Source organism: Panicum hallii, chromosome 4 (genome assembly GCF_002211085.1).
Source record: "Panicum hallii strain FIL2 chromosome 4, PHallii_v3.1, whole genome shotgun sequence".
In the NCBI taxonomy this organism is placed as follows: domain Eukaryota; kingdom Viridiplantae; phylum Streptophyta; class Magnoliopsida; order Poales; family Poaceae; genus Panicum; species Panicum hallii.
This window is the reverse complement of record NC_038045.1, coordinates 47987770-48000240: the sequence shown is the minus strand read 5'-3', so window position 1 is coordinate 48000240 and position 12471 is coordinate 47987770. Positions and strand designations below refer to the sequence as shown.

The following is a 12471-nucleotide window of genomic DNA, read 5'->3' as shown; positions in this document are numbered from 1 at the left end:
GCACAGCGGCCACCACCCTCCTCGGCCCTCGCAAGTCGCGCAACCTTTTCAATTTCCATCTATTTTTTTTCCTCCTTCCCCTCCCTTGGAAAACCAAAGCACCCACCGAGCCCAGCCGGCCCTAACCACTCCAACCAAAACCCAGGGCCTCGCGTCGTTTGATGCGATTCCGGCGGCGATCGCGAGCGCCTCCACCACCACCCGCTCCCCCGTCCTAGCGTGCGTTCGGGCGATCTCCCCTCTCGCGGCGGGCATGGCTGGCGGCGGCGGCGGGGCGCGCGGGGCCTCCGACAGGGCGGGGGCGGCGCGCTCGCCCACCACCACGACGGCGATCCAGTCCACCATCCAGTCGATCAAGGAGGTCGTCGGAGGCCACTCCGACGCCGACATCTTGGACACCCTCCGCGAGTCCAATATGGACCCCAACGAGACGGCGCAGAAGCTGCTCAACCAAGGTCTTCCCCTCTCTCTCTCTCTCTGCCCTGTTACCCCCCGATCTGGGTCGCCTCGGTCGATCTCGTGTCGCACCGGGAGCTAGGGTTTTGGGGGCGTGCGCCGAACCGCATTGGGTCGGCTCTGCCGCTGCACGCGTGGTCTTCGGGGTGCGTGGGGTTGCGTTGTACGGCCTAGGGTTTTCGAGCTGTAGCGATTTGGGGAGGCTCTGCAGGTGATTCACACTCGATCTGAGGTGATTAATGTGACATTCGCAGGGTTGGTCAGCGTTTTATTGAATATTAATATTAGTAACCGCGAGGGTCTTGTTGTAGCCTGTGATCTTGATTAGTCAAGGATGTCGATGTGCCAATGGCCTTTATGCAGCGTCAAATAGTTAGTTTTAGTTGTTCACTACTTGTATTTTTGGCTTTTATGTTACTAAGGTAAATTTGTCAGGCAGTGGGTACTATTGTTTTTGGTGTTTGTGTACCCACTTAAGAAGAATTAGATATTGATGTTCTCCATTAATTGTTTTTAAGAGGTAGCTTTGATGTTTTTGTGTGATGCTGATTTGTGGAGTGTCTATTGTTGGCACATATTACAAACATGTGGCATCCTCCATATTTATCAATTTAGTTGATGGATGATAGATACCATTATATGTAATCAATTGCCTCTGTGATAGTAATTCTTCTCATACTGTCTTTGTGGAAGTAAGTCTTCTTCTGTTTGCACTTGCAGATCCATTCCACGAAGTGAAAAGAAAAAGGGACAAGAAGAAAGAGGTACACTTTAGCAGTTTTGGTAATTTTTCAATGCAATGGCAAACCAAAGGTTTAAATAATAAAGTTGTTTACCTTTTGGATTACACTTTTTTTGTTTGTAGCGTAAAAGATATGTGTTTTTGTCATAACGTTAGGTTTGTCATCATGTTTTGGTAAACAAATTTTCAAACAGTCTAAAGCAAAAGGGCACACTTGGGGGGGGGGGGGGTTCTATGCCCTTAAATTGTGTACACGCCGGCACTCAATAGTGCCAACAAAAGAAAACCTGCCCTAGGAAACACTAGATGCAATATGATATATATACGTTGTTTCTCTGCAAGATATGCATACAACAACAGCCCATTTGTTCTTTTGTGCACTTTTTCGTTTTTCCTTGTTAACTGGTTTGTAGCTTACAGATGATGAATACTAAACCTAGAGAGTTATTGTACTCTTGACTATAGTGGAACTGACCTTCAACAACTTAGGTATAAATACTAGCTCCCTAGGGAAGTTAGGCGCACCAAAATTATGGTTATGATCGCTAGGGAAGTTAACCTGAGGCGCTCCTAAAGTGTTTGTGGTCGTGCGGCCAAATTAGTCATTCGACAAAGAGGTGCTAGCCGCTTGTTAATCATGTACATCGTGCAATATTCATATAGTGATCTAAATTTTTTAGTATTTGGTACGAGTACTGTATTAGAACTGTGAAGGTGGGCCTGGTGCAGTGGTAGAGCTATTATCCAGGTCCTGAATGGCCTAGAAATTCACTTCCCAGATCCCACCTTATGTGCAAGCTTTCAACACTGGCTATGAATTATTTTCACAGATACACAATTATTAATTAGTTCTCTATGAATTGAATGAAGATGCCCTTTGTTGCTTCTTTATATTGCCGTTGAAGTGTGTTATATGAGGCATTACCTGGGTGGTCATCAATTCTTATCAAAGCATCTGTTTAAATCCACTGCGTAAATAATAAATAGTTACTTTTACATTCTCTTATGCTGAATTTTCTCTCTCGCTTTGTTAGAGTTCTGGTCAGAAGAGCTTTGCTGATAGTACTGCACAGGTTGAGCAGAACCCACAATGGATGAAGCCGCATGCACAAAGGATTGAGAATGAAAGAAGAGCTCCTAATCAGGGTCAGATGTCAGGTAGCATAAGTGAACTTCTACACAACTTAAGCCTTATGTAGTTGTCGTTGGCTTTTAAAATGTTTAAGGTTGTTCTCCTCTCAATCTTTGGCTTGCTGTAACACCTTTTTGTGTTATTCCATTGTACGATCTTGTAAAACTATTTGATTATTTTCATTATGCCTTATATGATGTGCGCTTATTTTCTCAGTCCCTCTCCATAGAACTGGATTTCGTAATGTCTCTCTCAAATAACACTTTAGATTTAGTGATATTGGATTTCAGCCTTTTAAGTGGACAAATAACAAATTTTGTTGGCTGTTGTGAGCTAGAATTAGCAAAATGACCATTTTTTTAAAAATATAATCTTGCGAGCTCTCTTTCTGACTGGTGTTTATCGTAGATAAAATAGACCTCTAGAATAATTTCATTAGAACAACTTGAATATTATTTAGTTCTTGAAATGGGTTAATTTTCCATTTGGTTCTGCGTGTAAAGTGTGCAGGTTTATTGTGAAGTATTATGTTCCGATTTTTCAGATTGCAATATGCTCTGTCGTCTGTTGCCCTCATATTGGAAGCGTTTTTCACTTTTACCTTGCATGATTGCGGCCTCACACCTGAATTGTAACTCATTGCTTGATGCAGGCCCTAGTAGGGAATTTCGGGTTGTGAGGGACAACAGAGTTCAACATGGTGCAGTGGAAAACAGACCAGAACTAGGAAACAAAGGTTCACCAAATGTACAAATGTCTGATAGGAGGTATTATTGTTTGGAAAATTTCTGTTGCTGCTGTTAATTTTTGTCGTGCTCATCTGTTTGCCAAACAATCTTGTCACCATTTCGTGTAGTTCAGGCTAAGTTGTATGATGAGTCGTCAACTTCTCCATTTCACTATATTTCCCTATAGCTAAAGGTTGTTTCTAATCGATTGTCAGCTATTAAAGAAAATCAATTGTAGATATCGCATCACCTCCACTATCAACCGTAATTTAATGCTGTGAAAATGAAATAGTGATTTAGGTTTGATGATTCTTTGTTCTGTGCCCTATGGTACTTGAACACATCTTGTGAAAAGGTGGGGATACATATCTTGAGGTAAATGGAACAAGCTGACAGGTAGCTGCTTCGTCTGAAGGTGTATTTTGCATATCCATTAGTTTTACATCTTGTCTACAGTTATTTTTGCGATTTATGTTACTAGATTCCAGAGCCGACCAAAATAGAAAAATAAAAACTGCCCTCTTCCTTCAGATTTTTATGTCAGCTATTTTGCATATGCACATTTTGTAATCAAATTAATACTTTCCTTGTGGATGTCTATGTTCAGTGTTGTTCAGTCTGGTCGAAACCGTTCACCTGCTACAACCTCAGATGGCCAGATTACACATCAAAATGTTAAGCACAACTTCCACTCTGACACACTTCATGGGAAGAGGGATGCTCAGGGTGCTACGCAGAAGCATGCAAAGCCATATTTGAAGAACTCTCAGAACGAGCAGCACTTTCCAGGTTCTGACCCAGCCCATGTGCCATCCAATGTCAGGAATGCTGGTGGACCTGTTGGATCTGCTCGACGCCAAGTTGGTGTTATCAATTCCACTAGGCAACCTGCTGGCCATTTGGGCTCTCAGATGCATGCACTGGGCAGTTCTTATGCTAATAATCAGAGGGGGAATTTTTCTTCAGTTGGGACATCTGGGCGACACTCAGCGTTTATGTCTAGAAACATTCATCAAAACCAGAGACCTGACACCATGTTTCGTGGAAGGCCTACTGGTAGATCTTTTGTTGCCCAAAACATTAACAGGTATCACCAGGGTCCTACTAGTAACCAAAAAGGTAAAATTCTTCATAGATGGTTATGCTGTAATTTGGTCAGCAACTGTAAGGATTTTGTGAAAAAAATACTCCTTCCGTTCCAAAATGTAGGATGTAGGTTGTTTTGGCTTTTCTAGATTCATTGTATTTGCTATGCACCTAGATATAACGTACATCTAGGTACATAGCAAAAGTCATGAACCTGGTAAAGTCAAAACGACCTACATTTTGGAATGGAGGGAGTACTTGGATTAGTGATGAGCTTTGTCTTATATGTTTAAAAACAAACGTACTACATATTTTTTACATACAATAATTTCTTTAACTGGTTTAGTTCAGTTTATTACTGGGTACTTTGTGCTACTGTGAACTTCATATACTGCAGTTTTTTGTATGTTTCATGTAAATATTTGGCTGTCACGTAAAAATTCATTATTACTGTACTAGTTACTTTCGCTTTTGTGTGTAGATCTACTTGAATTGGTTTTTAATTTAAGGTACTCTTTCTGAAAATGTTCCATGTTGCCAGAAAATTGCCAAATTGAACAGTTGGACCTTGCCACTTGTTGTTTAATTTCTTAAGTTTTCTCTAGCCATGCTGTATGTCAAATAATCTGATGAAATTATAAATTCTGTCTCTGCAGCTGTTCAGCCTATTAAGGAGTGGAAGCCAAAATCGACAAAGAAGTCACCCACTACTGATGCAGATACCAGTGTAGCTGATGCTGTTTCTCCTTCAGCTAGCATTACTGAAAATGCTAATGCATCAGTTGTAAACGGCTTGTCTGATAAACTTTCACAATCTAACTTGCACGAGGTAGAGCATGTTATCATCCCGGAACATCTTCGTGTGCCGGAATATGAGCAGACAAAGTTAAGGTTTGGCAGTTTCACATCTGGTTTTGATTCGGAACAAGTACCGACCTCAACCTCTCCAGACTCTGAACCATCAGAACAGTTAGGTGAACCTTTTCCAATTTTTTTATCAGTTATTATGCCAGAACTAATCAATATTGCTGTATGAAGCTGATCTCTTGGAAGTTCTTAGTTATTGAAAATACTAAATTAGATTATGCAGTTCATGATAGTTTTTCTACATTTTAAAGTACTTTATTTATATTCAATAAGATTCTGTAGTTTAACGTCACATCTGTAGTTAATATACAATTTGCTAACATCATCTATTCTTTTACACGGTGAATGGTTCGGTCCTGCAGTTTTATTGACATAGCCATTTTGGTTTTTAGATTACATTTATGACTTTTTGGGTGATAATATTTAACAGATCCTAATGATATTTTCACTTGTTTTTTCCTTTAATAATTCAAGCATGCCATTTCTGAACGGTTTGCACACCCACTTTGATGTGGGCTGTGGGTAATTTAGACAATATGGCATTCTCTGATAATCCTTTTCTTATATGTAGTGTACAAGAACCAGTTCAACAGGTTAGCGAAGATGATAGTTTGCATGCTGGACATGATGATGTGGATGGGCAAGCTAGATCTTCACAGCACCTCTCCACATCAACGGCTGAGATTTCCTTACCACCATCCGAGGATAGTGACAGAATAAGTGGACAAGTAGAGAATGATGATGGTCTGGGCTTAGTTCAGAGCGACACTCCAATTGGTGCAGCAGATGGAGAAAGTACCCAAATCACCACAACTTTGACTGCTTTTTCTGTAAGTTAACGAGGAATTTGCATAATACCTTGACAATGCATATTTTGTCAATGCTTGACATGGTTGAAGCCTTTTTTTCCGTTTGGCATTTTATTTGTTATTAGGTTATTTATTAGATAGAAAAGCTAATTTTTTTTTCAGAGAGTTTCTTGGTTTCTTGAATGACATGTAGAACTGGTCATGCAGACATATAGTCATGAAGATCCTAATATGCATTCAAATAATGAGGCACAGTTATATGGACTGGTGGAACCTAATGTACATCAGCAAGTATTAGCTTCCTCTTCTCAGGTATATGTGCTATTGAAATTCAATTGCTCATTGTTCTCCTTGAAAATTCATACTCTTTGCACATTAAAAATGTTATTTTTTCTGGATGTAGTTTGCATTTTTTATGCAACTTAAAATACTAATTCCTATTTTAATGTGTATAAATATTGATGTTATAATATTGTGAAGTACTTTCTGAAACCGACATTAAATTCAATTTGAATAATTCGAAATATATATTGGTGGAGAAATATTACAGAGATTGACTGCTTATCCCAAATCAACAATCGTTTTTTACTAGAGTGATTTGGATGAAATGTGTTACTGCAGTGCTTACAATTTCACTCTCATCAGGGGTACCCTTCAGAAAATCCGGAAGCAGATAATGCTGTGCAAGTGTTCAGGATGCCAGATTCTAATGTTCACTCACAAGTACTTCCTTCCACTTCTGAGGTAGCACTGTTTTTCACCATTTCTCTCCTATAGTCCCTTTTTGTATTACTTGTTTTCTTTTTGACATTCTATTGGCGGATTATTTTTCACCTCGTAGTCTTGGTTTTAGTGTTCTACTGTTCTATACTTCTATCTCAGGCTGAAAGATGACAATGACGTTTGGACTGGTGCCACATTTTGTCCTTTTTTGTTATCATAAAGTGATCTTGTGTTCATTGTTGATCTGAATAAAAACATAATATCGCAGTTCAAGGAAAAAGATAATTTTGCAACATCTTCTGTGAAATATTAGGTCTAGTAGATCTCATGATTAAATTATGACATTTGCAGGCACTAAATCCTCAGATTGTGAGCAACAGCCCTTTTACAATCTCTTCACAGCAGCAACATATGTCTCAGCAACAAGCTGCAGCACAGATGTACCCTCAAATGCATGTGCAACATTTTCCAAATTTTATGCCATACCGACAACTATATTCTCCAGTTTATCCTGTGCCTATGCCAAACTACTCTCCAAATGTCCCTTACCCATCAAATGGGAATAATTATCTTCAGATGCCGGGTGGAGGTTCACATTTAACTGCAGGAGGCATGAAGTATGGGGTTTCACAGTATAAACCTGTCCCAGCTGGTAACCCTTCTGGATATGGAAACTACACTCATCCAGCTGGTTTTACAATTGGTTCTCCTGGTGTTATTGGTGCTGCAGTTGGTGTTGATGATGTCAATAGGATGAAGTACAAAGACAACAACATTTATGCCTCAACTCCCCAGGTACAATTCACAATTTTTCGATATCTTTTTTGATTTTGCTATAGTATTGTAGCGCATTAAGAGGACTGTTGCCTTTGTTTATTATTGGGTTGTGTACTTTAGCTAGGATCCCATCTGTTTCCTTGTAAATGTAAATCAGATGGAGAGGTAGCATTCAATCCCTAACAAGAAACTATGATAATGATAATAGCTTTAGGCTCACTTTTTATTTTGGTATATTTAAGGTGGGGCTTTCTGTGTTTCTTGTCAGCAACTTCCTTTTTACTAATTTGTGTATCTTCCACAGGTTGAGACATCTGACATCTGGATTCAGACTGCTAGAGAGATTCCAACTATGCAGGTTCCTCCATACTACAACATATCAGGACAAGCAACACCTGGTGCTTTTGTGCCAAATCCAGCGAATGCATCTTTCAATGCTACGGCCCAATCTTCTCATGCTCAGTTCCCAGGCATGTACCATCCCCAGCAACCTCCCTCTATTGTAAGTCCGCACCCCATGGTGCATCAACAGGTGCCATCAGCAATTGGCCCCAATGTTGGTGTTGGGGTAGCGGCTCCTGGCCCCCAAGTAGGGGCTTACCAGCAACCACAGATCGGTCATATGAATTGGAGACCCAGCTTTTGAAGGTTTCTTAATTATCTGTAATTAGGGGGGTCACAAGAGCCTTTATGTAACAAGAGTAGGCTCCTTTTAACAGGAAGCACCTTTGTTTTTAGTGCAGCTCTTTCTGATCTATTTAAGCTATAACAAGGTTTTTGTTAGCTTTTCCTTCCCCCAGGTGAATTCAGTATCCCATCTGAACTGGTATGATGTAGATTTGAGTTAAACATTGGGCAAGTTCTCGCACGAGCACCAAGGTTGAGTGCTTTCCATTTTGTTCTGTCGTGTCCTAATCTAAATTATTTACACATTGGGTGGGAAGTGCTACTAAGTGCAATGTGATAACCTGATGGGGTTCTTTGTAGTTGAGGCCTTCCACGTCATGAATCATCAGGCAATGTGATAACTCGGTTGGCTTCTTTTGAAACTACGATCTACCATTTAATTGCTTGTGGTGATATATTTATTTATTCTTGAAACTGCTGACAATTGAATATTGTTACTTGTGCGGCTTTTTAGTCTGTATAGTTGACTGTAACTACACCGAGTCAGTTTCCCTGGGCGGTGTGGATTGTGGATGTGGAGGTCGACTTTGATGTACTAATATTATTCAACACTGTTCATTTGTTTGTTGTTTGATGCATGTCGCATGCATCCTATTTAGGGGGACATTCATTCAGTATACGAGGGGAGCGAGGAAATCACATTCCTCAATTTGTCAAGTTCTTGTTTGTCAACTGAGCACTGTAGTCATCACTTGTTTGCTGTTCTGCGTGGGTTTCTGATGGCCCTTCGAAGTTCAAACCCCTCTCTGGAGTTGCGTGGTGTTAGGATGTGCTAGGAAGTGGTCTACAATGTGTGATGTTGATATACCTTAGGTTGTACACTGTTCTACGCTTTTTTGGAGAAGCATCTGGAATGACTTACATTAAAGATTTTACAAACAACCTAATGATGCGAATCTGTGTCAAATCGAACAATATTGGTCTTCTTTCAGATACCTGAATCATGTGCACTGTTAGTTGAAGAAACAAGAGTTAGAAGGCGATCGATATTGACCAAACAAGGCTGCGCAATACGGGCATAATAGTTTCTACAGCTGGTTTATCTCGTCATGTCCAGTGTATGTTCCAGCTTTAACCTTTAGTTATGCTGTGTGAAAAAAAGTCAAGTTCTGGTTTTTTTATTTAAATTATCTTGAAATTAAAGATAGTTATACTTATAAGAAATTTCTCATAGTTTTGTATTACTCCCTCCATTTCAAAATGCAGCTCGTTTACAGTGTTTGCTATGTATTTAAATATAATTAATGTCTATAGAAGCTAAAATAGCTTGTTTTTTTTAGATTATAGTGTTTGCTGTGTACCTAGATATATTTTGGAATCGATTGGAACCGAGGGAGTATGATTTATTATTATAGTAGAGCATCTTCAACAGATTACTCATCCCTCTTTCCAGTACCAAAAATTGATGTTTTGATGATTAGAGGTGTTTCAGCAGATTACCAATCCAATCCCCAGTACCTAAATTTTTTTGTTAATTATCAAAACACACCTCCCTCCATCTTAAATAAAGAGGATTTATCCCTCTACCCTATATTTGGTGATTGAATTTTGTTGGTGATTGGATTTTGATGGTTTGCTACAGCAACTATTATAAAAAATATAACTGGGAACATATTTTCTTTTTTTAAGGATTTGCCTAGTATGTAACCCGACAACCGCCATAAGCACATCGGCCCAGCCCGTGGACCGTCTCGGGGTCCAAGACCACCACCGGGTCACCCCAGCGCGAGTCATCGACGGGCGCCTCACGCCCCCCAGGCCCTGACTCCCCGAGCAGCGGCGGCTTCGGCGGCGGCGCAACCCCCTCCCCCGCCATGGGAACGCGGGAGGTGTACGAGGAGAAGCTCCGCAGCGGCGCGCACCTCCACCGCGACCCCACCATCAACCCCGGCCTCGGCTCGCCCCGCTGCCCGCGATGCCTCTCCCTCCTCAACCCCACCGCCGTGCGTCTCTCCGCCTCCCCGATTCCTCCCCGCTCTTCCTTCGTGGTGTTCCATCTGATCCCGTTCTTCTGTTCCGCGGCGCAGGGAGAGGGGGACTGGGCCATCACCTCCGTCCTGCACGACGCCACCGCCGTGGTAACCACGGGATCCTTCCTCGCTCTTTCGATGCTGCTGATTAGATCCGTGTGGCCTTTAGGTGTTATTGCTTGGGGGAACCGTTGCTAACTTGTGCGATTTTGGTTGTCCTGTTTGTGCTGTTATTGTAGGCTGGTTCTGGTGCCGGCGCATTGCTCAGCGCTGTGCACGGGTTTAACACAGGTATCGCCCAGTCCCTTGTTTGATTCTGGGGTTGAATCAGTAGGCAGCCCGGTGCTCAAAAATTGAGATATTTTTGTTGCTTCCTTTGGAACAGGGATCCCTTTTGTCCAGAAGCATGTGAAGGGGCCGAAGTGGCTGCAGTTGCTTGTTGGGGTAAGTCTTTATATTTATTTACTGATGTACATGTATGAGTAATCGAGTACACTTTACATGTTCTATGGCTCTACCCAGTTTTAAGGACAAAACCAAATGCATAACTATATGCATGCTAGGATCCTTAAAACCGGGTGTGACATGATCCAAAGGAAAGTAGAAAACTAATATTATGTTGCTAGACACACATAGACATCAAGCTCAACTGAACTCCAAAGTCCAAACTTGTATGCTACTGCATTTAAAGATATGAATATGGCTTTGTGGATTATTGAAAAACAGTATTGCCGAAAGGAAAAGAAATAGTCCAAGTCAGATCTTTGATTACCTACATAGTTTTGTCGATTGAAACTTTGGATTGGGGCCCTTGAACCAGGCATTACTGCATGACTACACGGTCCGCTTTAGGTAGCCAACCTTCTTAACATAAATTCCAGTTTGGCTATAGGATTAGTGATATTGTGGCATGTGATCATATACTTGCAACTTGTTTTGGGCATTTGTTGTCCTATATTTCAGTGGCAATCGCAAATAGATTTTGTGATTTGCTTGGCTATAGAAGTGGGGGAAAATGTTACGATTTGTTCACTTTGGAAGTTGCTACTTTTCTGCAGATACCACCACTGCTGCTGTTCTCAGGTGCCAGTGCTGTATTTGGTGGTAAGTCTCCAATTTATATTTGTTTCTGGAAAATATTTTAAGCACTAGGGAATTGTTCACACAAGTCACTTGACCTTTTCTAATCTGATTATTAACAAATGCTTCATATGTATAGACTGGAGCGCTATGCACGAAAATATGAAAAAAGTGAATGTGTATTGGCTACAGGGGTATAGAAACAGAAATTATATATGCGATAGAAAGGAATTATGTCTCAACGGTTGGATTAGACGAGGTCAATTTGTTCCTGTCAAAACATGACTTGAGCCTCTTCATCTTCCTTTTTTCTATATGCTTTATAATAAATAATGCAAAGTTAGTAGTTCTTTCTAGATCCCTCAACTGGTTGTCCAATAGAACAAGATTTGCTATTCTGAAATTATAGCCACATTGTCAGGTGCGATGCCAACGTTTGCTAGCATGTCAAACACAACTAGATTAGCTACCTTGAACAAATGGGAGCAATGAAAATTACAAATTTTTTTTGTTGATTTAGATTTCATAGAGCTAATCAAAGTATGGATATGTATCATGTTAGCCAGTCTGATGACCTCAAGGGATGGAACTGGAACCTAACTGTCCCAGGCTGCGTTCCCTTCAATGTCTTGTACTCCTATGGCAAACACATCAGACATGCCAAATCCAACTAGCAAATCCTGGCTTCATATCTTCTTTTCTTTAGTTAAAACTAACACATTGCTTACGTGTGGTTTGACAAAATTATTCACTGAGTAGACCTCTCTTTTTAACCCCCGCATTCACATTTTTAACTTGGAAATGTTGATAGTGCCTAGTACCTAGTATCTAATGATCTGTTACTTGTTGCAGCATATGCACTTCCAAGGTTTGCTCAGCTCACTGTGACGTCTTACTACGCGGCATCAAGCGGCTCTCACTATGCAGTTTCACAGATCACCCGCCAAATCGAAAGCGCCCATTTTTCAGAATCTGACGAGAAATCTAGATGAATTCTTGGCAGTCTGTTTGCTCTATTGGTGCCATGTACATGGTATATAAGTAGTTAAGAACGATTACTGCAGCTGTTGCCGTGTTAAGTACAGTACTAGTTTTTCTGTGTTCAGTGTTTCAGAGAATCGTAAGGAGAGAGTGATATAGCTTTGCTTATCATCCCACCCACGTTAAAACTAAATTATGTTGGTCAAATTGCATACAGCTTTGTCTTGGGTAACATTGTGATTTGAATTTAACATTATATGCAGAGAAGTGAGGTGAACTAGTAAGAACACGCGGTGAATTGTAAGGGGTACATTATTTGCACTGAAGAACATGACCTGTGAGTTACTATGAAACCATGAAGCATTCATGAATGAACCATCTATGGATACCGCTAATGAGTACAGTGCACATAATTGCAAATGGCTAGTTAAAC

At 40.7% G+C, this 12471-nt stretch overlaps 1 protein-coding gene across 1 annotated transcript; it reads left to right on the top strand.

The window, feature by feature from the left end:
• Positions 1-49: 49 nt before the first annotated feature.
• LOC112890582 lies at positions 50-12322 on the top strand. Its single transcript, XM_025957449.1, has 17 exons — positions 50-455; positions 1177-1220; positions 2233-2356; positions 2983-3097; positions 3666-4177; positions 4801-5113; positions 5583-5841; positions 6028-6132; positions 6466-6564; positions 6895-7338; positions 7625-7963; positions 9672-9950; positions 10035-10085; positions 10217-10268; positions 10363-10421; positions 11036-11081; positions 11910-12322. The coding sequence occupies exons 1-17, from the start codon at positions 254-256 to the stop codon at positions 12047-12049; spliced, it is 3183 nt and encodes a 1060-aa protein (XP_025813234.1). The 5' UTR covers positions 50-253; the 3' UTR covers positions 12050-12322.
• The last annotated feature ends 149 nt before the right edge of the window (positions 12323-12471 follow it).

What these genes read in the sequence shown, in the direction of transcription:
- LOC112890582 (XM_025957449.1), top strand. Translation starts at nt 254, where the DNA reads ATGGCTGGCGGCGGCGGCGGGGCGCGCGGGGCCTCCGACAGGGCGGGG. An exon ending in GCAGAAGCTGCTCAACCAAG is followed by an intron (nt 456 to 1,176) that starts GTCTTCCCCTCT and finishes TTGCACTTGCAG; the next exon opens with ATCCATTCCACGAAGTGAAA. An exon ending in GTACAAATGTCTGATAGGAG is followed by an intron (nt 3,098 to 3,665) that starts GTATTATTGTTT and finishes GTCTATGTTCAG; the next exon opens with TGTTGTTCAGTCTGGTCGAA.